The sequence below is a fragment of the Felis catus genome, chromosome B1 (genome assembly GCF_018350175.1).
Source record: "Felis catus isolate Fca126 chromosome B1, F.catus_Fca126_mat1.0, whole genome shotgun sequence".
Lineage (NCBI taxonomy): Eukaryota > Metazoa > Chordata > Mammalia > Carnivora > Felidae > Felis > Felis catus.
The window spans coordinates 204,339,337-204,366,565 of record NC_058371.1 but is presented as its reverse complement, the minus strand read 5'-3'; the positions used below and the strand labels follow the sequence as shown (position 1 = coordinate 204,366,565).

Genomic DNA, 27,229 nt, shown 5'->3' with positions numbered 1-27,229 from the left:
TCCCCGGCTCACGACGGGGCCCCCACGCTCTCTGCCCGGGCCGTGGAGGCTGCGACAGCGCCGCGGGGCCAGGCGGCCTGCAGGGGGAGCCATTGGGCCGGCCCGAGCCTCCTCCAGCCTCGGCGGCGACCTTGTCCGAGCGGTCCGGCCCCACCTCCAGGCAGGGGGCGGGGGGCATCCGGCGGCCACCTGCCCGGGCCGCCCGCCCAGCTGCCAGGGGCCGCCTGTCCCCTGTCCACCCCCCTGTCCTGTGGACCCCCGTGCGCCACCTGGCTAGGCCCCCACAACTCCAGCCGCTGCAGGGGTGTCGGGCGAGGGCCGCCCAGAGAGGTCCCTGGGGGCGGAGCCTGTCACCCGCGGGCCCAGCCCCTTCCCTCCCCCCCACCCCCACCCCCACCCCCAGTTCAGGGTGGGGGGAGGGTGGGCCTTGCCCGGCGGCCCCTTGAACCACCACCCGGGCCCGGGGCTTACGGCCCCGCCACCTCAGCGCTACTTTGGGAGCGGGCCAGACTCCCCAGAGGGACACCCCTGTCCCCCGCGTGGCCCCGGGCCCCAAGCCGGACGGGCCCCAAGCCGGACGGTTCTCGCAGGCGTCTGTAGAGTGAACAAGGGTAGACAGAGGGGAGCTAAGAGGCCCCCCAGCCCCCCAGTCCCCCTCGCTCTAGGACAGGGGTGAGGTAGGGACGCCCTGCCCCCCCCCCCCCAGTGCACAGGCCTGGGGCGACCGGAGTGTGAATGAGGGAGGAGCTGTGTGAGTGAGTGTGTAAGAGGGTCAGTGTGGGAGACAGTATGTGAGGGAGCGTGTGTGGAGGTGAGTGTGTGAGGGAGTGTGTGAGGGGTGGGTGTGTGAGCAAGTGTGTGGGTGAGGGTGAGTGTGGGGGTGTGGGCGAACGTGTGGGTGAGTGTGTGAAGGAGCGTGTGGGCGAGTGTGGTGGTGAGTGTGAGGGGGGTGGGGGGTGGGGGGAGTGTTGAGGGAGTGTGCAAGGGGTGTGTGGGCGAGTGTGAGAGGGAGAGTGGGCGAGTGAGGGCGAGTGTGTGGGCGCGTGTGTGAGGCAGTGAGCGAGTTCCAGGGCTGCGCTCACACAGGGGTGCCAGGTTCTCTTAGGCGGCATCCCCCGCACCCCTGCCCCCCCCCCCCCCCCGCCAAGGGCCGTCGGTGTCCTGAGTCCCCCTCCCGGTGGCCCTGCTGCTGTCCCCCCACCGTCCCCCAGCGGATGCACACTGGACTGGAGCGCGCACCCAGCGCGGGGCGCGGGGCGCGGGGCGCGGGGCGCGGGGTGGGGGGGGGGGCGGGAGAGGCAGGGAGAGGTGTGGCGCCCCGCTTCCCGGAGGAGGGGGCTCCCGAGCTGGGCTGCCGCGAGAGGCCGAGTGACGAGTGACGCTGCTGCCGTGTCCCCGCACCCGCCGCTGTCCAAAGGCACTGTGCCGGGCGCTTGCGGGACGGCCCGGCCCTGCCTGGCGGAGGGGCTCTTCCGCAGGACCCGCTGGGCGGGGGCGGGGGCCCGGGGGTGGGGGTGGGTGTCGCACTCGGCGGCCGGGAGCCAGGACGACCACCGCCGGCTCCCCCCCCCGCCGGGGGCCCCAGCAGGGGGCGGTGTTTCCCCGGTGTGTCGGGCCTTGGGGGGGCCCCCGGGGTCGAGCGCGGGGGGGGGGGGGGGGAGGGGAGGGGGGTGCCGCGGGGTGCCGAACCGGGAGCGTCCCGCCGGCGGTGGCGGCGGCGGCGGGGCTGAGGGGGACCCGAGGCGCCCCAGGGCTGCAGCCGGGCCGGTCTCACGACGCCATGGGGCCCTGGCCCATAGCCAGCCGCTGGGGCCCCGCGGGACCCTCTGTCCGGTGGGCACGGAGGACCAGCGGGCAGCGGCTGGCGCTAGGGGGCGGGGCGGGGCCGGCAGCTCTGGGGAGACCCCCACCCTGACCCCTAGCAGCCCCTGAGAGGAGGTGGGCCCCCAGACTCTAAGATGGCTTCACAGGCTTTGTCACCCGTTCACTCCCACGACGGATGCTCGGACGCTCTCGCAGAGCGCCTTCTCCGTTCCCAGCGCTGTTCCGGGCCTTGGGGGAGAGTCTCCGCCCTGACGAGCCGTCCTTCCGGCTGAGGGTGGGGAGTGGGGACCGACGGCGAAGGAGTAGGGTCCCCGAGGTGAGCGTGCTGGGGGTGAGGGGCACAGACTGGGGCGGAGGGGGTACAGGTGCATCTTGGGGGATCTCCAGGTGCCCCTCCGGCCAGTGAGGTCCAGCGGCTGCTTCCCAGCACCCCTCGCTCCCGCACACCGCGGACGCCAACCCACTTGTGTTAAGCTTCCAGGGCTGGGGTGCTCGCCCCCCTCCCACCCCGGCCAGGCCGAAGCTCCACCACCCACCCCCCCACCCGATGAGTTCACCGGCAGAGCAGCAGGGAGCCCGGGGGAGGGGCCAGGGTGGTCTCGGAGGGGCTGGTCCCGCACCCTGGCGGGTGGAACATTCCCACGAAGAGTCTCCGGCAGCCCCCTCCCCCAGCGGCTCAGCCAATGAGCAGGTGGGTGGGGCAGAGATGAGGCGGGCCTGGCTCCGTCCCCTGCCCTGGGAGCGCCGGCGGGCACTTCACCCTCTCTGTGCGACACAGAAGTCGTGGGCCAATGGCCCTCAGGCGGCCTCCCGCTGGGATCCAGACCCGCACCCCTCAGACGGGCTGGGGCCGCCGGGTGTGTCCCCCCCACCCCCCACCCCGGGCACCAGGCCAAGTGGCCAGAGCAGGCCGGTCACGGGCCTGCCCCTAGTTGGGGAGTGCATGTTGCACAAGCGCCACGCCGGGAGGCCCCAAGGAATCAGAAACACACGGCCAAGCCAGCTCGGTGTCCCCGCGTCTCTGCATCAAGCCCGAGGGCATCTCACCCACAGAGCAGAGCCGGGGCGGGGCCTTTGGGGCGGGACCTAAAGGCGGGCCTCCGCCAGGCCTCCCTGCCCCCACCCGCCCGTCCCCGCCTGGGACGCGCCATCCAGTCTCTGTGCCCTGCTCTGGCCTTGTCAGCTTGAGGTGGGCCCGCAGAGCTGCAGGTCAGGGGTGCTCACCGGTGAGCAGTCCTCCTGCCCCCGCAGCCTGGCCCCTGCAGGCCCCGGGCCTCTGGGCTTCAGAGAGTCCTTCTGAGCACCAGTCCTGGCCTTCCCGGCAACCACGGGGCTCCCTGCACTGGAGGACACCCCCCCCCCCAGCAGGCTGACCCTGCTGCTGCCTCCGGAGCAGTGGGCTCGGCGACCAGGCCTTGGGACCCTGTCACGCTCTTTGTGGGTACAGCACTACGGACCAGCCCAGCGCTGCAGGGCTTCCTGGAGGAGGGGGCTCCTGAGCTGGGCTCTCCGGGGGGGGGGGGGGGGGGGCAGGGAGTGGGCATTGCCAGCAGAGGGCCTCTCTCCGAGAAGATGCTTAGAACGCGGGTCAGTGCCTCACGCGCCCGGCCGCCTAGGGGGTCGCTGTGTCCCCTGGGGAGGCCCCGCCCAGCCCCAGGGCCACCTGGGCCGGGCAGGCATGGGCCGGATCTGTGCCCGTCCTGACGTGCCCACCACCGCGCGGCTGCTTCCCTCTGGGGGTGCGCCCTACTCGCCAGGTGCCGGCTGGCTTGCCAGCTGCGTGATCTCACTGCGTTCCCCCTCGGTGAGGCGGGCGGGCCGGGGCAGCACCGTACCCCACAGGCGACGTGACTTGCCTGAGGTCCCACAGCCCTATCGGCCACACCCGCCCTGCCCTGCCCTGGAATACCCCAGGGCTCCCGAGCCGACGTGTCTTCACTTGGACGGGGACAACCCAGAGCGGGGCCCTGCCGGGGCCAAGGACGGCCAGGCGGCCGGTGGGCACGGTGGACAGAAGCACAGGCGGGCGCCGTAGCACCAGAGAGTGCAGTGACGGGACCCTGGCTGCGCCAGGGGCGCGGGACACGAGCGGCTGGGCCTTGTCCTGTCAGGACGCCTGGGAGGGCAGGCCTTCCGGGTCTTGGGCAGAGGGCGGGCTCCGGGGCTTTGGCGGCCAACCCTCCTCTCGGCAGCAGGATGAGCCGGGCTCTCCCGTGGGCCACTGGCCAGGCCTTCTCGATGATTCTGGGAACCCCCTCCCCATATGCTCAGAAAGCAGGAATGTGCCTTCGCCCTGAGCCCAGGCTTGTCTGGCATCAGGAGCCCCACGGGGCCCAGGCTGACATGCCCCTCCCTCCCGCCAGAGACAGCTGTGCAAGGCTGCCTCCCTGGAGGAGGTGCCCTGAGCCTCGCGGGACACCAGCCCGAGGGGAGGCTGGCAGGCAGGGACTCTGGACAGAGAGTTAGCTCGGGCCAAGGAGGAGGCAGGAGACAGAGACCGCGTGATGAGGCGTTTCCCTCTAGCTGTCTTCCTGACCAGGCTCCGGACCCCATCTTCACACTAAAGTCCCCGGGCCCTAAAACTTGGGCTCCTGACCACCACCTGCACGGACAGGGACAATAGGCAATGGGGCCACATCCTCCTGCCGGTCAGGCCAGCTCCCACCTTGCTCCTGTCTCCAGCCTGTCCGCGCAGCACTGTGCCCACTCTCCCACCAAGCCCTGCTTGGCGAGCTTGGCCAGGGCCTTGCCCACGGGGGTCTGGGGGAGGGGGCTTCTTGGAGAAGTCCCTCCCCAAAAAACACCCCGACATAATGTGCCCTTCCAAGAACTTCTGCTTACAGACCCCGGGCTCCCCGAAGCAGCCCAGAGGCTCAGGGAGAGTCCGGCAGGTGAGGGGCTTGGACGCAGAGTTGGGGGTGGGGGTGTGCAGAGGCGGCGCCCTGGCCTCAGGACCCAAGTCCACAGGAGGAGCTGGCCTCAGGGAGGGACAGTGTGGGCCGAGAGGGTTCTCAGAGGGTGGATGGCCGGGGCTGTGACCTTTGGGAACTGGCCCCCACTTGGGTGTGGGTTGTGGGCACCAACAGCCCCGGGGGCAGGGAGGGGAGGGGACGTGGTAGGGGCCCAAGGGGAGGCAGCCGCCTGCGCCCCGGGGGAGGGATCCTCAGAGTGACCGTGGCTCCCTGAACCCCTCCTAGGGCCACACCAGGGCCGGGCTGGCGGCCCGCAGCCCGAAACCGCTGGAGCGTGTCGTTCGGGGCCCTGTCCAGGCACTCGCCCTGGGTTGTGAACGTCACTCCGCCAGCCCCCGGGACTTCCTCCTCCCAGGGAGACCCTCGAGTCCCACCGCCAGGGGCCAGCAGGGTGCGCGGCCAGGCCAGGGCCCGTCCCCCAACTGACGCGGGAGGCCGGGTGGGGTGGCAGTGAGCGACTGTCCTGGGCCTGCACTGAAGCTCTCTACTCGGGCTCGGGCCTGGCGCCCAGAAGGCCCCGGTGGGAGCCACGTCTCAACAGGGCCCTCTACATCCCCTCCCCTTCCTGAGTCCCTGAGGGGCTGTGACAAGACACAGCAGCTGCTTCCAGTAAAACTGTCCCAACATTCTCAGGTGGCCCCCCCCCGCCGCCCCCCCCTCCACCAATGCCAGCTCCGGACTGGGGAGAGGCCAGCAGCCTGGGGCCAGGGGTTGGGAGGGGGACAGGACCTCAGGGGGACTGGAGTCCAGGGTGGGGTGAGTGGCCCAGCACTGCAGGCTGAAGGCTCCCTGAAGGAGGAGGCAGCCGGCCCAGGGCCCTGCCCCTTGGGCTGCCAGCTCCCGAGGCTTCCGCGGGGCGGTTCTCATCAGACCCTGGAGCCAGCGGTTTGGCGTGCGCGCCTGGGCTGGGGGAGGGGCTGGCCTCAACCGGGCAGGCACCCCTCCGAGGCCCCCTCAGGCCCCAAACCCTTCCCCGCCCCGGGCAGGATGACCCTGGAATCTCAGAGACGGGGCTGTGTGGGGAAGGGGGGCCCCCATTCCACAATGGGGCTGCCAGCTAGGGAGGCTTCCTGGGGGAGGCAAGGCCTGGAGGATGAAGAACCAGGAGAGGGAAGGCAGCTCCCGGGGAGAGGAGCAGGACGAAGCTGGGCAGACTCACTGCCGCACAGACAGCAGCCCTGACCAGAGGGCCGGCCGGGGACGCCCCCAAGAACAGGGTCACCCAGAGATGGGAGGCGGGGGGGGGGGGGCAGTCAGGACTCAGAGACACCACCACCCCCCCACCCCCTCCCGTCGGAGTTTTCGCTCGAGGCCATGAAGACAGGCAGCCGGGGGCTGGGGTCAGATACTCCCCGTGCCTACCGTCAGCACGATCCTGTTTCATAACCAGGCTGGATTCCACCCGGCCAAGGAAAGAGCATAAAAAGCCAATATATTTTAATTATATCTTTGAGGGCCACGAGCACAATCGTTTCCAGATGGGGACCCCAGCGATGGCTGCTTTGCGCTCGGCCTGGGGTGAGGGGAAGAAGGGAGGACGGGCCGGGCTCCCTCCAGGGTGACAGTGGCTGCAGGGGCACGGGGCTCGCTGCCCAGATGGCAGTAGTCCTCATCGCTCATGATTGCCAGCTTACAGATGGGGAAACTGAGGTCCGGACCCGCTAGGCTGCACAGCCCGAAGCAGAGCAGCTGGTACCCTGGCCCGGGGGGGCCTTTCCGAGCAGTGGCCTCCCTGGAGTGGGCAGGCCCAGACCCCAGAGCAGGGGCCAGAAGGAGACCGGTGTGTCAGGGACGTCCGTCACTAGCCCGGGCCCCAGGTCAGCAGAGGGCCTGGACGGCACCGCCTGGCTGACCGCCGAATGCAGCTCCGTCCTGGCTCCAAGTGAGCACAGTGCCGTCCCACGGCTTGTGTCCCGGCTGCTGCCTGGGCCCCCTCCCCGGCCGAACGGGCCTCCCGTGCCCCTCCACGCAGGGAAGCGCCCAGAGGCCAGCATCGTTCCCAGCTTCGAGAGACAACTGGGGGCCGGGCCAGGACCAGAGTGGGGGCTGGGGGCCCTGGTTCTGCCCGCTCGGGGAGACCCAGCCCCAGAGGGCGAGGGCAAGGGTACGCCCAGGGCGGGCGACGGAAGAGAAAGGTCAGTAGGTGGTCGGCGCTGAGGCTGCAGAAGCCTGCCCGGTACTAGGATTTTCCTCCTCGTGCCCCGCCCACTCCACGACCCCGGGATGACCCCGAGTGAACCGAGGCTGGCAGGGTCACGGCGGGGACCCGGTCCAGCACCAGGCAGAGCACCCCTATCCGCCACACCTCTGGGGCCCTATGCCTGCTGCCAGGCCCTGGGGCGCCCGCGGCAGACGTGATGTCATCCTGCGGCCTCACCTCCGCGGGGAATAATGAAGGTGCTCCATGGGCCCACTGAGGCAGGTGTGGGTGTGCTCCTTCACCCGGGCTCCCCAAGGCTGATGACTCACCCCTCCCCGCCCACAAACAGCCCTCAGCTCTGTGCCAGGCCTCCCCGGACCCTGGCCAACGCTGGTGAAGTCCGGCTTCCTCCTGGTCCTTCCCCAGCACCCCCCCCAAACCCCGCACCAATGACGCGAGCAGCCACCTCCCAACCTGAGGCCACCTGGCACCAGCAGTCCCGACACATCATGCTTTCTGACACCCAGGACGGAGCAGACCAAGCGTGCCTCCCCTATGGACTGTCACCAGCAGCTCGAAAAGCTATACTTTCTGGGTGCGAACTCCCAGGATTCCGGCCAACACTGACTTCCATTTCTGTTCTCTGTCCTCCATATCCTCACCCCTCCCCCGCCCGCCACCCTCCATATCCTCACCCCTCCCCCGCCCGCCACCCTCCATATCCTCACCCCTCCACACCCTCATCACCCACCTGCCTCCCACGTACGAGAGCCCTGTATGCCCAGCAGCCCTCCCCATCTCTTCACCCCACAGTGTGTACGCAGCCCCCCAGGCCACGGGCCACCCACAGACCCACTGGCCCACCAGACAGCTGTGTGCACTCCTCCGGTTACCATCCCCTCACTGCGTCCCCCCTCCTGCCACTGGACCAGTGGCGGATCCATCCACCGACAAACATTTACCGACCACGCGTGTGGACCCAGGCACTCCCGGGGCAAGGTCGTGCCCAGGAGCTTCCACGCCAGCGGCGAGGACACTGCAGCGGGTCGGCTGAGTGGGGTGGCCACCGGCTCTGAAGTGGGTGTGGTGTGACGCGAGGCGGGCGGGAGCACGGGGTTTGGCTTTAGCGGGGCAGGTGGCAATTGGCGGGTCCTGAGGGGGGTGGGCCAGGAGGCGTGTGGGGGACAACAGACCTGGTAAGTGGAGTCTGGGACCCCAAGAAGGAGCCGAGGGCCATCTTGGGACAACTGGGTGTGGGGGTGAGGGAAGGGTCCTCCTCCACCCCACCCCCCCACCCCCCGGGGTGTAAGGGCCACACCAAAGCCTGGAGCTCGAATGGGGGAGGGGCGACCAGACACCCCCACCCCCCGCCCCTCCAGGGCTGCAGCCTGGGGTTCCGGGAAGGCCCGGCCCGGACAGGCCTGAGCAGGCACGATGGAGGCAAACCTCCCTCCCATCCCGCTCCCCCCTCCAGCAGACGGTGGGCCGGGGCCGACACCCCCATCGTGACCTGCCTGCCGCAGGCCCTGCTTGGGCTCTGCCAGGGCTCCCTGGCTGGAATCCGGCTACGGGGAGCAGCGGCACGATCCCACCAGCGGGGCTGGGGCCTACCCACCCCCACGGCTGCTCTTCACGCCTGGCGGTGAGGGGGAGATTCTGGTCGAAGGTGCCCCCGAACATGGACCTCCGGGGCGCCGGTTGGGGAAAGCTGTCAAGTGTCGGTCCCCCCAGGCCCCCCCCCCGCCACCCCGGGCTCTGGCACCAGGCCAGCGGAACCAGCTCCGTGAGGCCGTGAGGATCAGAAAATGCCACCCCTGTGCCCCCCACAACTGGGGTGGGGGGGTCTGCAGGCAGTGGGAGGTGGCCATGGGGCTCAGGAGTCACTGTCAACGGCGTGGGGGAGGGTGGTTCTGCCTCACCGCCACGTCCCCTGGGCCAGCATGGCACCTGGTCCGAGGTCTTGACCCCCTTACGCCCCTGAGAACAGGGAGACCGGGCCCCCTCCTGCTCTCAGTCGGGGTCCATGGCCCTGGCCCCTGACAGCCACAGGCAGCAAAGCTGCCTCAGGTGGAGGGCGGACATCTGCGGTCCTCGCTGCGCCGCACCCGGGCTGGAGTCACACGGGTGGCCGCTCGGTGGATAGCTGCTGGAGTACCAGGCAGGGGCAAGGTGAGGAGCGTGTCCTCTTGGCTTGCCTGTAACCCCAGGTCCCCTGCCCAGCTGAGTGGGAGCTGGGAAAATTGGAGTTCAAACCAAGGACGATTCAAGAGGACCATCCTCTGGCGGTGCTGGGACTTGGCCAAGGTCCCCCGTAGAGCAGAGTGGTGGCGACCCGTGCAAATCCCGGCGTCCAGCTGAACCCCACCCTCCGTGAGCACGGGGAAGGGGGGCAGGAAGGCCTCTCCGTCACTCGCACCCTCTCTGGGCATCTCCTTCATGCCCACAAGGTCCCCCGGGCCACAGAGAAGCTCCCTGGGGAGAAGGGGGCCCTGGGACCCTGGACGGCTCCCCAGGGAACTGACCACCACCACCCTCCTGGATATGCTTGGGGAGGCCCAGGGCCTGAGAAAGAAGGGCAGGTCCGGGTCCCACGTCAAGGCTTCTGGTGCCCACCCTCATGCCTCGGCTGTGTGTGGCCCCGGGGGGCCCCCCCGCCCCAGTCAGGACGCCACCATGCCCCCCTTCCCCGTGCAGCAGAGATAACGTGTGACTGAGGCACGGATAAACTTGCCTGCCCCAGGACCTGATTAACGGCAAATCCCGGGAAGTTCCCGCCCCATCCTGAAACTCCATCTGCAGCCTGGGCAGTGATCCCACCCATCCGGGGCAGGCCCGGCCCCAGAGGCCGCCACCACCGGCACGCACCCGCTGGCCCTCCCTGAGACCCCAGCCTTCTCCGCCCACTTTAGGCGTGAGCTGACCGAGGGTCCCCAGGACCTTCCCCACCTGACTTTGCCGTGGCCAGGCCAGGGTCCCATAAATGTCTGGTGGACCAGCAGGCTCCTGGGTGAGGGCTCAGCGAGGAAGCTGGTTTGTGCTTTCTCATGTCCCCAGACCTGGTGCCCCCCAGGTCCCCACCAGACTGGACCCTGCCTTTGAAGTGGTGGGGGTCCATGCAAGGGAGTCCTAATGGCCTGGTCAGTGGGGACTGGAGAGCCCCCGCTTCCCAGGGAGGTGACACAGGGAAAATCCAGCCCACCCAGGAGGCCCCCAGGGAGGGGAGAGGACCCGGTTGGAGGCACACAGGGGCAGCAGGAAAGGCAGCTGGGGCATCGTGGCCCGCCTACCCACCCTGGCCACTTCCCGGGCCCCCTCCAGCTGAGATGGGAGCTTAGGGTAGGAAGGCCTCAGGGCATCAGGGTGGGACACTGGGACGAGGGCCAGGCACCTGGGAGATGTGGGGGCCGCGCAGCCTGGCACTAGGGGCCACATACTCAGCCCGCCTGCACAACAGGTACATGAGAGCAAAGGGGCCTTGGCTGTGGTCACCTGCAGGTCAGTGGCAGAACTGGGAGGGTGTCATGGGCAGTAGAGGCTGCTCAGAGCGGTGAGGCGGACGGAGGCAGACACCCCTCGAGCCCAGCCCCCTGGACAGGAGGCTGGGTGGGCTGCGGTGGCCACAAAGCGTGGGCAGGAGTGGCTCTCAGCTGGTGCCATCGGGCAGATGACTTAATCACAGGCGGGCTTTGTCCCCGGGCGCTCGCCTCCCTGCCCGGATCCTCCGCCCGGCCCGGCCGCAGGCCGCACGCCCCCACCCCCCAGCCAGCTCCTAGCAACCTGCAGCCGAGCGTGGGCAAATGTGAGGAGGGCCTGGGAACAGCGCAGGGGTGGCCGTGGGGTGCGGCCGGGGCGGATCCATCCCAGGCTGGGCTTGGGGGATGCCTGCCCGGCCTGGCCCGTGCCAGCCCCCGGAGGAGGGCATCCTGGGAGTGGCAGAGGAGGCGCCAGGGCCGGGGGCGGGGGGCTTTGTACACTCAGACCCCCTTCTCTTCCTGGGCCCCCACCCAGCCGATCCTGTCAGAGCCTTACAAAGTGAGACAAAGGCCCGGGAGGCCCCGGGAGGGCTGGGACACAGGCAGGAGATGGGGTTTTAATGACCCAACTATAACGGCGGGAGTGGAGGCAGCTCGTTAACCCTGTCGGGCCCTGGCCCTGGGGCTGCCCACGCCCAGCCAAGCCCCCATCACTGACCCCTTAAGATGGGGCACGGAAAGAAAATCTCATCTAAAGGAACAGGGCCAGGGGCCCGGGTCCCCAAGGCATCAACCCCGGCGCCCTGTGCCCCAGTCCCCTGCCCAAGGCTCCAGGTGAGACTGAGGGGCCGCACGGCAGACACACATGCGCCGGGAGGCAGCACCTCTGGGCTTGCAACCTTCCTGCCTCCTGACCTCAGCCTAGGACCGGGCGCCGGGCTCCAGCAGGCTATCACCTGCAGGTGGGGGTCTGCCCTCCACCCGCCCCGATGTCTCCACAGGGCTCTTCCTCACCAGGGGACAGGGGAGGCCTCCGTGGGCCTCAGAGCTGCGGCGGCCCTGAGTGGAAGCACCCCGCGTGCCCCCAGCGCCCTGCCCCGGTCAGTACTTTTGCTCCCAGCCTCCAAGGTCCTCAGAGACGCCCTCCCTTTCGCTTCCCCACCCACTCCATTGCCCCCAAACCTCTTCCCACCCCTGCCTCCATGTGCGGGACCGGGCCTGGGCCTATCGCCAGCTGTGGTGCCCTGAGCCTCATTTTCTTGGAGGACCGGGTGTCCAGGGACCTAGAGTGGAAGTGGGGCAACAGATGGAAGTTTCCAGTAGCAGCCACACCGGACAATCCAGAGAGAGCACCGAGGGGGGTGCTGGGAGTGAGCAGCCCCTCCCCCCCCCACCCGAGGCGGCAGGCCAGGACCGCTCACGTGGGGCGGCAGTGGGAGGAGGCACCCTCGGGAGCACCAGGCAGGGCACATCTCCCCCTGGGTGCCAGATCCCTGTGGAGGAGGGCCCGTCTCCGCCGCCTGAGCCCACCACCAGGACTGGGCTCCGCGTTCCGCCCTGGACTGGCTCCACGCGCTGGGCTGGGGTGCGGACTCTGGGCTGGAAACACAGACTCCAGAAAATGGAGAGTGATATGATTTCAGCTACTGCCGGAGGGCCGTCTTGTCCAGGTGGACTCAGGATGGGGAGCCCAGCCGGGTGGTAGACAGAGGTCAGGGCTTCTCCACAGGGTCACCTCTGCTCTTGGACCTCAGCCCTGGCAGGTACCCACCACCCACATCTCCCCAGGACCCCTCCACTGGACAGACTCTGGGGCCAGGTGGACACAGGGCGACCAGGGAGGGGCAGCTGTGATGGCCCAGGGAGTGTGGGTGAGGCCAGCCGGAGCGGAGGCCGAGGTTCAGCGGGGCGTCCAGGTGGCCGGAGGCTGGACAGATGGACAGACTCTAAGAGAACCCAGGGATCAGGGCTGAGAGCTGGTCAGTGATTGAGGGTCAGGAGCAAAGCACGAGCCTCCAGTACAAGTTCAGGACACCCAGTCAAGACGCCCCCTGGCCGGGTCCAAGTGCAGACACATTTGTATGTTCACGAGCATCCCTCTGTGCCCGTGCCACGCGCGTGTGCCCATGGGCCTGTGTAGCCCGGTCCAGAGCTGGGCCTGGGCCCGGAAGCGCCACCAGGGTGGGTGTGCGTGGCGGGTGCTGACGTCCAGGCCCTCACTGTGTGTCCACGAGTGGGAGAGGCGGCCCCCGCTGAGGGGTCGCGCACAGTCCTCCCCGGGGACCCCTGGGCTCTGCCCCCACAGCACGACTGCCCTCGGGACGATGAACTTCAGCTGGGCTCTAGGCCCCCAGCCCCTCTTACAGGCGCCTTCCTTCTTGGGGTGGGGGTTCTAGGATGGCCAGGAATGAAGACACTTCCTGGCCTCGGGCAGGCAGGCCCTCAACCCACGAGCCTCCAAACCCGATGACCTTCCTGTGACTTTCCTGCCTCCGGTCCCCTCGGAGCAACCTGTGCTCCTGGGACGCACTGGAGTCCCGCCGAACAGAAAGGAAGAAAGGAAACTGTCCCCGCGGCGGTGGCCGCCCGGGGCGGCTCACCTGTGGCCAGGGCTGGCGGAGGTGGGGGCGGTGGCCGCGTGCTGCCGGGGCACAAACAGCCCGCCTTGTTTTCCCCCACGGGGTTCCGCAGAGTTTCCAAAAGTCTTAATAAGGAACGTGGCCTGGGCGGGAGCGTGGCGGCTGGGCCGTGAATGGCGCCTGTGAGCGCCGGAGAAAGGCCGTCCTCTGCGGCCAGCCAGGGGGGCCCGGGATAAATGGCCCCAGTCATGCCGCCGGGCTGGCCCAGCGAGAGTGTGCTAAGTTGAAGCTATAAATTACCCGGCCGAGGCCAGCGCCACCGCAGCGCAGGCGGGGCAGCGGGAGGGGGCGCGGGCGTCCGTAAATCGGCCCTTTCACCACTGGAGGCTGCGCACGAAAGAAAAACTTTGTTTTATTAAAGCAACATCAGGGTTGTGGCCGCCCGGCTGGGAGGCGCCAACAGCAGGGCCGGGCACCGGGCAGGCGGGGGGCTCCAGCCGCACCCCGGGGCCTCGGAAAAAGGTCCCGTCGGGAGGGACCGGCTCCAGCCATGGGGCCAGGGCTCGCTCCCACACCGGGACCGGGAGGCTCACACTGAAGACTCCCCGGCCGGCCCCACGCTTGTCCCCCACACGCTGCCTGGGCCCCCGCAGATCCCCAGAGCCGGTAGGCGCCCACCCCGGAGCAGGGTTCCTGGGTGAGCCGCCTCCACCCCCAAGCGCTGTATCTTCCCCTTGCTGTCTGGGCTGAGCGAGGGACAGCCCGGGGATCAGGGAAGGCGTGGGCACGAAGACCCAGGCCCCATACTGGCCCCCAGTGGCGTCAGGCCCCGCTCAGTTGAGTGGCACTCCGCTGTGGGGGCGGGGGGGGGGCCACGGCCACAGGCCGGCCCTCGGGCACAGCCCCCTGCCCAGGCATCCACGGGCTCCCGGCTCTTCAGCTTTTGGGTCACAGGAGGCCGGGGGGCTTTAGAAGCTGCCTAGGATAATATTTAGACAATTTAGGTGGAAATGAATGGAAACCAGGGGCCTCATCTCTATTCCTCCCACAACCAGGAGGACTCTAGGGTTCCACAGACCCTGGCATGGTGAGTGAATAGAAATTCAGGGGGGCTCCGAGTGTGGCTCTTGCCACACACTGACCCCCAAAGGAAGCCCCTGGTGGCCCGCAGCCCTGCCCCCCCCAGCCTAGCCCCTGTAGGGGTTCTCCCCCTGAGCCAGGTCCCCCGCCTACCACCTCTGTGCCCCTAGCCTCCCGAGCACCCCAGCCCCGAGAGCCACGGTGGGAGCTGCGGCCCGAGGCCTGCCCCCCTCCTCCCTGCCCTGCTGCGGGAGGGCAGGGCCGAGCTGTTCTGCCTGGAAGTCCCCAGCAGGGTAAGTGTCTGCTAATAAGACCTCAGGCACGACACCTGACACGCAAGGCCTTGTTCAGAGCACAGGGTCATCTGGCCTCTCCGCCGAAGCGCAGCCGGCCTTGGCCCTGGCCTTGGCCCATGCCCTCTGGACCTTCCAGACACCTCAGCCGAAAACGGGGCCTGGAGGGCAGGGTGGAGTCTCCCTCTGAGCTTCAGAGCCCCTCTGCCTACGCCTCCCCGTCGGGCTGGAGGGATGTCCTCCTGCTTCAGCCAGGTGGCCATTTTCTGTGCTCCAAGCCTGGCCAAGGGCTGCCCCATTCCAGGTCACATCTGGCTTCCCCGTCCCCTCTGGTCCTTGCAGCAGGACCCTCCTGTCCCCCCGCCTCTGGCTCTCAGGCGCGTAGAGGTTCCCAGGGGCACAGAGAGCTGGACGGAGCCTGAGCCTGGTGGGAGGAGGGGCTGTCAGAACCACAACTTGATGTGCCCAGGCAGCGCCTGGTCCTCAGAGTCCCCAGGCCAGGCCCACCGGACTGCCACCTCTGTCACATCTAGCCCAAAGGAAGCCCCTTGGCTTGACCAGGCCAGAATGGCCCACCACCACTCACACTGACCCCAGCCCCCTCTGGCTTTGCCCACTCACCCTCTCCTCTAGGAGATGAAAGCAGGGGCCGCTGTGCAGGCAGGACGCCCCCCGCAGCGGGCCGGGGTGCGGTCTCCACTCCTCAGACCCGCTCCGCGTGGGCCGAGCCTGTCTAAGCACGTGCTGCTCCCAGAGCCTGCCCGGATTCCCCGCGTGGCTTCAGAAAGCTGGCCTCCCCAGCTGGTGAGTGGGATCTCCAGGGCTCACACAGCCATCTGCAGATGCCACCTCCTTGTCGGGGCATCCACAACTCACATCTGCCCTCTGATTCGGGTGGGGGGCTCCTGTGAACCAGATCGGCCGGCCGCGGGGCTGGCCTCCCACCCGGAGACCGATCACAGGGACTCGGGTAGTGACATGAGTACGCAGCAACAGGGCAGGGAGGGCACCTTGGGTTGAGACCTGACTGATAAGAAGCAGCTAGGCCTGAGTGGCCCTGAACAGGGTCCCCGGTGGCCCAGTGGCTGGAGCAGATGGAGCTGGGGAGAGGTGGGAACCTGGGGCCCCAGGGCACAGGGCACTGGGTTGTCCAGCCTCCTGGGTACAGCAGGGCCCCTGGGTACAGCAGGGACTCTGGCTGTAGCCACAGAAGCCACTACAGATGTCCAGTGGCACCGGGCAGGGCGGCAGGGCCCTGCGGAGGGGGCTGGGGTCCGGGCCAGTCCTGGGGAAGAGGCGAAATTCCAGGCCCTTGTACTGCGCCGCCTGTCCCCGCAGCCTGCCCTGGGGCTCTTCCTTGACGCAGTGGGCAGAACCCACGCTGGGCAGGGGCACCGGGAAGGGCCTGGGAGGTGACTGTGCCCCCTGGGATCCTCCTGCTCACAGCCTACCACCCGGGAGATAAAAGGCCCTGCTTGGCCCTGCCCCGTTCGGGCCCCCACAGTGCCCTTTGAAGGCTGTGGGAACGCCCGCAGGGCAGGCGGGTGCCAGGCACCAGGAGGGGGGCCGCCGGTGGTGCGGCGGGGGCCGAAAGGCCCTCCTGGCCGAGCCCTGGCCACCTTCCCAAGGCCACACCGTCAGGCTCTGGCCCTGTCTGACGAGCCAGTGGGCAATGGGGGCTGAGGTACCCACCCTCCGTGACCCTGCAGAGAGCAAGGTCTGTGCCCAGTGCCTCAGTCTCCCCACCCGTGCTCCCAGTAGAGGCAGAGAGATTCTGAGAACGTGAGGAAGCGAGATGCCTCCCCACTCACCCCTGCAGCGTCGGCCTCATTGACGACAAGGGCCCAGAAAAAAGCAGGTCCCGGAGGCCCCTCTTTAACCTCTATCTCCAGGCCACTGCCACCACTCGGTGGTCAGCCCAGAAGCTCCAGCCAGAAGTGGGGTGCAGAGCTGGGTCCCTGCCCTCTTCCGCCGGGCACTGACTGGGGAGGACGGGTGGGCGGCGCTGGGAGGGTAGACAGCCTCCACCCTCACTCTGCCCCTGCTGGGAGCCCCCCGATGGCCTGACCCCAGCTGCCATCGGGACACGGAGGACGGAGGACGGACTCCCTAGAACCTGACGGCAGGGGCGGAGCTGGGGCTGGAATGTTTGCGTTCACTGTTTGCCTGACGGGGGTGGTGTCCGGGGGCCCCTCCCGGGTCCTGGGGCCCGAGGCCCAGCTGAGTCTACAGCCCAGTCAGCTGTGGTGGGGGAGGGACCCTCGGAGTCGGACGCGGGGGGCGGGGGGCGGCTTTGACACAAAAGGGTCCTTCCTGCCTCCAGCCTGTCCCATCGCCTCCTCCGGGACCCTCTGTCCCCTGGACTGGGAGACCCCCCAGCCCAAATAGTTGCTCGGCCGGCTCCTCCCCCGCCCAGCCCTCCGGGTCCCGGGGCTTCCCAGCCCGGCTCGGAGATTATGCAAATCCCCGGCGGCTCCTTAATTAAATCCCTAACGAGGCGCTGGGGCCGGGCCAGAGGCGGCGCTGAAAGCCGGGGTCACGCTCCGGAGGGGCCCGGCCCCGTCTGCGACGTGAGGGCTCCCCGCGCCCCTCCCAGGCCTGGGAACCGCCGCGCAGCCGGAGGGGGCGGCCGGGCCAGCCCCCCTCCCCCCTGCCCGGCCGGGGCCCCCTCGATTCCCGACGGGGGGGCGGGGGGTGGCTGCACCCCAGCCCCACCCCGCGGCTCCGCCCCGGGCCTCGGTCTCCCCAGCTGGGACGGCCGGCGCCCGCGCACCTGCGCCCCGTCCTGCGGGCTCGGGGTCCCCGGGGGCGGGGGGCCGCCGGGGTCGGGGGCGTGGCGGCCGGGGGGCAGCGGCCCCGCGCGCCCCGCGCTCCCCTTTCAGACGCGGGTTGTTGGGCCAACAGCCCGGCCGGCCGCCTGAAAGGCCGGGATTAGCGCACATTAGCGGCCCTTTGAGCGGCGCCCGGGGCGCCCCTTCCGCCGGCCCGCGGGCGGGGGGGGGGGGGGGGGGGGGGGTGCTGGGGCAGGGGAGGGGCCGGGCGGCCGCCGCGGGGCCAGATCCCCCGCCCTCGGGTGCCAGGCCTCGGGGTCGGGCTTTACCCCAGTCCGGAGCCGAGGGGCGGCCTGGACGGGAAGCGGGCGCCCCGCCGCTCGGTGGACTAGGACATACGGGCCTGCGGAGCCTCCCCCCCAACCCCGGCCGGGCAGGCACCCCCGCGGGGAAGCCCAGCCCCCTTATCCCCCCGCCGCCGCTTGCAGGGGGTGACCTGGGAAGAGCCCCAGCCATTTTCCGCACGTGGGAAAGTGGCCTGCACATGGGAAGAGGGGCGCAGAGTGCCCCCTAGAACTCTGCACGGCTGTTCCCACGCCCACCTCCGTCCCTTGCTCCCAACCTTCTCACTAACCCAAGCGTCTCTTCCTCCCAGCAGCCTGCCTGGACTTTCCCAAACTGAGCTCCAGGCCTCTGGGTCTCCCAGACCTTCTTCTCCTGGAACCCCCTGACTCCAAGGTCCCCTCGGTGGGTTAGCATCCCTCCCCCAGCACCAGCTAGAGGCTCCCCTTTTCCTCTGAAGATAATTCTTGAGCCCCCCGGGCCAGTGACTCCCAAGGCCAGAGAGGAGACTACAGATAGGAGAAGACACCGTCCCCCGTGGGACTGGGGACAGTGCAGGCTGCCTACCACACCCTGTCCCTGACACCTGTCCCAGACTAAACTACCCAGAGAAGGTGTTACTAATTGCCCCCATTTCACAGATGGGGAAACTGGGGTGCTGGGCAGGGAAGCCACCTAAGGTCACACTGCCAGCAGTCGGGGTCAAACTCTACACCCAGGGAGAGGCCCCCTGCACCCTCTAACCCAGCCACCTGCCTGTCTGGGGCGCCTGTTGGCCCTGGGGCCCTCACCATCTGCCCAGCATGACCAGGCCCGGACGTCCCCAAGGTGTGGCCTGCACGGGGCCTCCTTTCCTGCCGGTGGCTGGAGCCCGGCGCCAGCCCACCTGCCACCTGGACCCGTGCCCGAGGCCCCACATGTGTACACACGCACACGCATGCACACGCATGCACACGCACCACAGCAGTGCCCCCACCCTGGGAAGAGTAAATACCTCCTCCGGAGGAAGCAACAGGCCTGTCTCCCGAGAGAAAAAATGTGGCCAAACCAGACCCAGGAGGCCCGTGGGCCCCACTCCTGCTACCACCCCGGAGTCAATGGCCTCTCAAGTTTGGTGGTAAAACATTGACAGCCCCCCTCCTCCACAGGACAGGCTCCCAACGGGTGGGTGTTGTGGGGAGCGCGGGCCGGGCAGGCCTGCGGGATCAGCTGGGCAGGTAGCAGTGTGGTGCCAAGAGGCTGGCCTCTGAGTGTGAGCTCCCCCTGCCCCTGCCCCCTGCCCCCTGCTCCCCTGCTCCCCTGCTCCCCCTGCCCCCTTACCCCCTACCCCTACCCCCTGCCCCCCTGCCCCCTGCTCCCCTGCTCCCTTACCCCCTACCCCTGCCCCTGCCCCCCTGCCCCCTGCCCCACTACCCCCTGCTCCCCTGCTCCCCCTGCCCCCTTACCCCCTACCCCTGCCTCTGCCCCCTTACCCCCTGCTCCCCTGCTCCCGCCCCCCGCTACCCCTGCCCCCCTGCTCCTGCCCCCCTGCCTCCCTGTCACCCTGCCCCTGCCCCACTACCCCCTGCTCCCCTGCTCCCCCTGCCCCCTTACCCCCTACCCCTGCCTCTGCCCCCCTACCCCCTGCTCCCCTGCTCCCCTGCTCCCCCTGCCCCCTTACCCCCTACCCCTGCCTCTGCCCCCCTACCCCCTGCTCCCCTGCTCCTGCCCTCCTGCTCCCTTGCCCCCTGCTCCCACCCCCCTGCTCCCCCTGCCCCCCTGCTCCTGCCCCCCTGCCTCCCTGTCACCCTGCCCCTGCCCCGCTGCCCCCTGCTCCCCCTGCCCCCTGCTCCCCTGCTCCCCTGCTCCCCCTGCCCCCTTACCCCCTACCCCTGCTCCCCTGCTCCCCTGCTCCCCCTGCCCCCTTACCCCCTACCCCTGCCCCTGCCCCCTGCTCCCCTGCTCCCCTGCTCCCCCTGCCCCCTTACCCCCTACCCCTGCCTCTGCCCCCCTACCCCCTGCTCCCCTGCTCCCCTGCCCCCCTGCTCCCCTGTCCCCCTGCCCCCTTGCTCCCTTGTCCCCCTATCCCCTGCCCCTTGCCCCTGCACCTGCCCCCTGCCCCGAGGAGTGGCTCTCAAGGCTTGTAGGGCCCCCAGGGCTGCCCCGTCTCCCCATGGGATCTTGCCTAAAGAAAACCAAGCTGTCTTGGGGTGACTGGGTGGCTCAGTGGGTTAAGCACCCAACTTCAGCTCAGGTCATGTTCTCACAATTCGTGGTTCTGAAAGTCCCCTTCCCCTTGCTTTGACCCCCTGTCATAATATGCTTAGCAATAGTAACGCCATTTGCAAGGCAGCACCAGGAAGTTCAGGGGTCTTATCTTAAGTCAACCGTTTAGCTGCCAAACAGGATATCTGTGGTCAGCCACCTGGCCCTAAGATAGGAAGGGAAAGTACTGACTCCACCCGATATACCCTAGAGATGAGCCATGTCAGCCATCCATGTTTGTTCCCCTCATTCTGGAAAATCACCCTCAGGAAAAAAAACCAGCCTCATTTAAATGGACCAATAAGAACCCCGTAACCATGCTTCTCGCTTCTGTAACCGCGCTTCTGCCACTCCAACCCTATAAAAGTCTCCCCAGCCCAACAGGAGGCGCGCAAGTCTTTGCTGAGACTTGACCACACCCCGGGTACCCGTGTACCGAATAAACCTCTTGCTGTTTGCATCTGACTCGTGGTCTCGGTGTTCCGTGGGCACGGGGTCTCATCGCCGAGGAAGACCTAGTTCTGGGGTCTTTCATTTGGGGGCTCGTCCGGGATAGAGACCCCCAACCCCCGGGACCACCGACCCACCATCAGGAGGTAAGCTGGCCGGCGACCAGATCTGTTGTCCTTGTATGAGTGTCTCTGTCATTTGATCTGATCTTGGCGGTGGAGTCGAAGGAGCTGACGAGCTCAAACTTCGCCCCCGCAACCCTGGAAGACGTTCCACGGGTGTCTGATGTCTGGAGCCTCTAGTGGGACAGCCATTGGGGCTAAATTTTTTGGGATCTCATCCGTATCAGGTGAATACAGGGTGTTGATCGGAGACGAGGGAGCCGGACCCTCAAAGTCTCCTTCTGAGGTTTCATTTTCGGTTTGGTATCAAAGCCGCGCGGCACGTCTTGTCATTCTTTGTCTTGTCACGTCTTTCCTTGTCCCCTGTCTAACCTTTTTAATTGCAGAAGCCGTCATGGGCCAAACTGTAACTACCCCCTTGAGCCTCACCCTCGACCACTGGTCCGAGGTTCGGGCACGAGCCCATAATCAGGGTGTCGAAGTCCGGAAAAAGAAATGGATTACACTGTGTGAGGCCGAATGGGTAATGATGAATGTAGGTTGGCCCCGAGAAGGAACTTTCACCATTGACAATATTTCACAGGTCGAGGAGAGAGTCTTCGCCCCGGGGCCATATGGACACCCAGATCAAGTCCCTTATATTACCACGTGGAGATCCTTGGCCCTCCATGGGTTCGCCCGTTCCTGCCCCCTCCTAAGCATCCCAGGACGGATCCTCCCGCGCCACTTCCCCAGCCTCTTTCGCCGCAACCCCCAGCCCCCCCCATCTCCTCCCTCTACCCCGTTCTCCCCAAACCAGACCCCCCCAAGGCGCCTGTATTACCACCCGATCCTCCTTCCCCTTTAATTGATCTCTTAACAGAAGAGCCACCTCCCTATCCTGGGGGTCACGGGCCAACACCGCCGTCAGGCCCCAGAACCCCAACTGCCTCCCCAATTGCCAGCCGGCTGCGAGAACGACGAGAAAATCCAGCTGAGGAATCTCAAGCCCTCCCCTTAAGGGAAGGCCCTAACAACAGACCCCAGTACTGGCCATTCTCGGCCTCTGACCTGTACAATTGGAAATTGCATAACCCCCCTTTCTCCCAGGACCCAGTGGCCCTAACTAACCTAATTGAGTCCATTTTAGTGACGCATCAGCCAACCTGGGACGATTGCCAACAGCTCTTACAGACTCTCCTGACGGCAGAGGAGAGACAAAGGGTCCTCCTTGAAGCCCGAAAGCAAGTTCCGGGCGAGGACGGACGGCCAACCCAGCTGCCCAATGTCGTTGACGAGGCTTTCCCCTTGACCCGTCCCAACTGGGATTTTGCTACGCCGGCAGGTAGGGAGCACCTACGCCTTTATCGCCAGTTGCTGTTAGCGGGTCTCCGCGGGGCTGCAAGACGCCCCACTAATTTGGCACAGGTAAAGCAAGTTGTACAAGGGAAAGAGGAAACGCCAGCCGCATTCTTAGAAAGATTAAAAGAGGCTTACAGAATGTATACTCCCTATGACCCTGAGGATCCAGGGCAGGCTGCTAGTGTTATCCTGTCCTTTATCTACCAGTCTAGCCCGGACATAAGAAATAAGTTACAAAGGTTAGAAGGCCTACAGGGGTTCACACTGTCTGATTTGCTAAAAGAGGCAGAAAAGATATACAACAAAAGGGAAACCCCAGAGGAGAGGGAAGAAAGATTATGGCAACGGCAGGAAGAAAGAGATAGAAAGCGCCATAAGGAGATGACTAAAGTCCTGGCCACAGTAGTTGCTCAGAATAGAGATAAGGATAGGGAAGAAGGTAGACAGGGAGATCGAAGGAAAATACCTCTGGGGAAAGACCAGTGTGCCTATTGCAAGGAAAAGGGACATTGGGTTCGCGATTGCCCGAAACGACCCCGGAAGAAACCCGCAGAGATTTTTCCTCGTTACGGGATCCCTCAGGTATTGGGTTCAGATAATGGACCCGCCTTCATCTCCCAGGTAAGTCAGTCTGTGGCCACCCTACTGGGGATTAATTGGAAATTACATTGTGCATACCGACCCCTAAGTTCAGGTCAGGTAGAAAGAATGAATAGATCAATTAAGGAGACTTTAACTAAATTAACGCTAGAAACTGGCTCTAAGGATTGGGTGCTCCTCCTGCCCCTGGTTTTATACCGGGTACGTAACACGCCAGGTCCCCACGGGTTAACTCCTTTTGAAATCCTGTACGGGGCACCTCCACCTATGGCTCACTTCTTTGATTCTGACATCTCTGGTTTCGCTACATCCCCCACCATGCAGGCACATTTACGCGCCCTGCAGCTGGTCCAAGAAGAAATCCAGAGACCTCTAGCGGCAGCCTACCGAGAAAAGCTCGAAACCCCGGTTGTGCCTCACCCCTTCAAACCAGGAGACTCCGTCTGGGTTCGGAGACATCAAACCAAGAACCTCGAGCCACGGTGGAAGGGACCACATATCGTCCTCCTGACCACCCCCACGGCCTTAAAAGTAGACGGAGTTGCTGCTTGGATCCACGCCTCTCATGTAAAGGCTGCAGGGCCAACCACCAATCAGGACCCCTCAGACGACCCCAGCTCAGACGATCTATCAAGATGGAAGGTCCAACGCACCCAAAACCCTCTAAAGATAAGACTTTCTCGTGGGACCTAATAATTCTGGTGGGGGTCTTACTAAGACTAGACGTGGGAATGGCCAATCCTAGTCCGCACCAAGTGTATAATATAACTTGGACAATAACCAACCTTGTAACTGGAACAAAGGCTAATGCCACCTCCATGTTGGGAACCCTGACAGACGCCTTCCCTACCCTATATTTTGACTTATGTGATATAATAGGAAATACATGGAACCCTTCAGGTCAGGAACCATTCCCAGGGTACGGATGTGATCAGCCTATGAGGAGGTGGCAGCAGAGAAACACAGCCTTTTATGTCTGTCCAGGACATGCCAACCGGAAGCAATGTGGGGGGCCACAGGATGGGTTCTGCGCCGTATGGGGTTGCGAGACCACCGGGGAGACCTATTGGAAACCCACCTCCTCCTGGGACTACATCACAGTAAAAAAAGGGGTTACTCAGGGAATATATCAATGTAGTGGAGGTGGTTGGTGTGGGCCCTGTTACGATAAAGCTGTTCACTCCTCGACAACGGGAGCTAGTGAAGGGGGCCGGTGCAACCCCTTGATCTTGCAATTTACCCAAAAGGGAAGACAAACGTCTTGGGATGGACCTAAGTCATGGGGGCTACGACTATACCGTTCAGGATATGACCCTATAGCCCTGTTCTCGGTATCCCGGCAAGTAATGACCATTACGCCGCCTCAGGCCATGGGACCAGATCCAGTCCTGCCTGATCAAAAACCCCCATCCAGGCAATCTCAAATAGAGTCCCGAGTAATACCTCACCCCAGCTAAATGTATGATTCCGTTTAGGCTCCTAAGAAAAGGGGGAAATGAAAGTCCCCTTCCCCTTGCTTTGACCCCCTGTCATAATATGCTTAGCAATAGTAACGCCATTTGCAAGGCAGCACCAGGAAGTTCAGGGGTCTTATCTTAAGTCAACCGTTTAGCTGCCAAACAGGATATCTGTGGTCAGCCACCTGGCCCTAAGATAGGAACGGAGAGTACTGACTCCACCCGATATACCCTAGAGATGAGCCATGTCAGCCATCCATGTTTGTTCCCCTCATTCTGGAAAATCACCCTCAGGAAAAAAAACCAGCCTCATTTAACTGGACCAATAAGACCCCGTAACCATGCTTCTCGCTTCTGTAACCGCGCTTCTGCCACTCCAACCCTATAAAAGTCTCCCCAGCCCAACAGGAGGCGCGCAAGTCTTTGCTGAGACTTGACCGCCCCGGGTACCCGTGTACCGAATAAACCTCTTGCTGTTTGCATCTGACTCGTGGTCTCGGTGTTCCGTGGGCACGGGGTCTCATCGCCGAGGAAGACCTAGTTCTGGGGTCTTTCAGTTCGAGCCCCACGTTGGGCTCTGTGCTGACAGTTTGGAGCCTGCTTCAGATTCTGTGTCTCCCTCTCTCTGGCCCTCCCCCACTCATGCTCTGTCTCACTCTCTCTCTCAAAAATAAACAAACGTTAAAAAAAATTTTTTTTTTAAAGAAAACCAAGCTGTCTTGCCCATGGGCCCATAGCTCTGCCTCCTGAGTGTCCTGTGACCCCTAGCCTGTGCCCCAGGTAGCTCAGGACCGGCTGCAGACAAGCTTGGGGCCTGTGGGCCTTAGGGAGAACCCCTGGCAGTGGGAGGCCCCGGACTGAGGCCCCCTGGGTTCTGGCCCCACTGGGATGATGAGTCCAGGAGTCCCGCCTTCGCTGGCTTCAGGAGGTCTCCACTGCCTCTCGCCCCTTGCCCCTGGAAGGAGAGGCAGGTCCAGACCCTCCCCTGCCCAGGGGCCCCCACCCGCCTGGCCAGGACAAGGACCGGCCCGGCCAGATCCTATGACTCTGGAGAAACCACACGGAGCCTGGGGTTTGCGTCGGGAAACCCGATCAACTAATGACAGGGTTGGCGTGGGGGTGGCCGGCTGAGGGCCCCACCACAGGCCCATCGGCAGCAGAGGGACCCCATTCCTCCACTTCCCTCTGACGCCAGAAGCCAGGCCTCGAGGCCCGTCACACCATCCTCCGCTCTGCGTTTGCCCCAGATGGGCCCCCCGCCTCTCACTCGAGCCTGGCCGCCTGACCCCCTCCGCCAGCCCACACCAGGCTCCCCCACCCTGAGAACCTTTGGAGCTTCTGGAACTGCTCTCCTGGAGAGGGGCGTCAGGCCAGGGGGAGGTCTGTATCCCCGCATCGTTACCTGCACCTCTCCTTGGGCCAATCTGGCTCCTCTGGCCCAGGCCTCTGGGCCGCAGGGCTCTAAGGTGAAGGCCGGGGAGCTCAGGTGAAAGCAGCTACAGAGGGCCACAGGTGTCCTGCAGCCCCTGGCCCCACCCAGACCCACCCACGCACACGCTCCTGAGGGGACCCACACACGCGCCTGTGCCCTCGGGGACCCACCCACGCACACGCGCCGGCTCAGCCCAAGCTTCCCAGAGCCGCGTGCGGGCCGCCCCTCAGTTAGGGCCTAGTGTCCAGCCACCCAGCCAGGCCGTTAGCCCCTGGGAGGCCTCCCCCGGGCAGGGTCCCCAGAGGCCTGGAGTGGCTGTCACACCAACGCCCCCGCTCACTAGCCTCGGGTCCCACACCAACCTGTGATGGACCGGGCCACCTGACTCTCAGGAGGGGAAGCCGAGGCAGGCCCCAGCGGGCGGGGAGGATGGGGGGACGGCCCGGGTGAGCACAGGTGGCCTCCCAGGACCCGTGGGCACGGGGCGCACGGCAGGTCCAGCCAGGGCGGGCACCACAGCCTCCCTCTGTCGCCGCGGCCCGGGCGGGCAGCTTTAATTACCACTCGCTGGGCCCATTGAGCCGAGATAATCTGGGCCCGCCGCGGGCGGCTCGGGGAGGTGCCCCCTCCCCCTCCCCCCGCGGCCCGGGCACGGGGTCCTCAGGTTCTCACGTCCTGCCGGCCCCAATTAAAGCGAGCTCGGCAGGGTTGCCGCGGCGCTAATGAGCTCCGTGGGCTGCTGGGCTCCGCGCCAGGGGGGCGCAGAGGCGGTGGGACTGGGGGGAGGGGAGGGCCGGGACCATTCCAGAGGGGAGACCCAAGGGACTTCCCCTGTCTGTGCCCACCTGCCAGCGGAGCTCTGAGCCGCCCCTGTGAAAGAGAAACACCTGACAGCACGGACCCCCCCCCCCCCCCCCCCGCCCCGTGCAAAGCCCCCCAGACAGCCGGGCTCCCAGGTCAGGACATCCTCGCACATGGCGAGAGCCAGGCAGGGGCGGGGGTCTGGAGGGCGAGTGCTGGTGGCCACAGGGCTGGGTGGAGGGCTGGTGACCCCAGACTCGGGGCCGAGGCAGAGGGGGGCGCACGTCCTGACATCTGGGAGGCTTTCTCTCCCAGCACCTTCACTCCACGGAGTGGCCTGCGGCCCTGGGGTGACAGGTGAGGGGCCCACAGGGGTGAGGGCCGGGTGCTCCAGGCCCCGCAGCCCTAGGGAGCCGGAGAGGGTGGGTGCCAGGACCGAGGGAGTCTGCCAGAAACTCCTGAGGTGCCTAGGTCAGACTGGACAGAGAAGCTCTGAGAGGCCCCCGGAGGTCTCTGTGGGTTTAGCAAATGTCCCCCAACCCAGGGCTTCGGGTCACTTGGGAGCTACGGTGGAAGCAGGATTCAATTGGCAGAGGGAGATGGGGGCCGGGAGGCCATGATGGCTGGCTAGGGGGTGCTGGGGCGTCGCTGCCGGGGCTGCCCCCACTCTGTTTGCCCATCCTGCCTTGCCGTACCACCTTGGAGGCGCTGCCCTGCCCCTCTTTGGAGGCCGGGCTGGGTGTGTGGGGACCTGGGGGGCTGGGACTGCAGGCCCGGAGCCCTCCCCCACGCCCCATCCACCAGATGGGGGGGGGGCGCTCAGAGCCAGGGCCTCGCGGTTTCGCTGGGGCCTCTGGGTCTGCTTTGTGGTCGGTGCAGCCACCGCCCCCATACCCCCTCCAGTTATGGAGGATGCCTGTGGGGCCCCAGACTTCGAAGGGGGGAACAGGGGCCTTGGCAGGCAGAGGCCCAGAGATGAGCAACAGGGTGTGTAAGGGGGGGTTGGCGGAGCACAGGCCTCGGCTTCCTGGCCGGCAACGCGTGTTGGGACCCTCACCCTGCTCACCTGACTGCTTAGGGGAACCCGGGGGTCCAGGGCCAAATCCGCCGGCCCCACCGAGGACCCGAGCCTGACCCGCCGTGCACACAGCTGTGCGGCACACACGGGCACATACATGTGGACGGGGGCACAGGAGCGAGCACGTGGGCACAGGTCTCAGGCCCGGCCCACTGCAGGATCGGGGCCCGCTGGGTGTTGGTGCTGGGCAGCAGGGCAAGGGGTCCGGAGGCTGTGCGATCCAGTTTACT

At 66.3% G+C, this 27,229-nt stretch overlaps 1 protein-coding gene across 1 annotated transcript; it reads left to right on the top strand.

The window, feature by feature from the left end:
* Positions 1 to 21,620: 21,620 nt before the first annotated feature.
* Positions 21,621 to 24,175, top strand: LOC123385182. Its single transcript, XM_045056941.1, has one exon. It carries the CDS (start codon positions 21,770 to 21,772, stop codon positions 22,922 to 22,924), a length of 1,155 nt encoding a protein of 384 aa, XP_044912876.1. The 5' UTR covers positions 21,621 to 21,769; the 3' UTR covers positions 22,925 to 24,175.
* Positions 24,176 to 27,229: the final 3,054 nt, after the last annotated feature.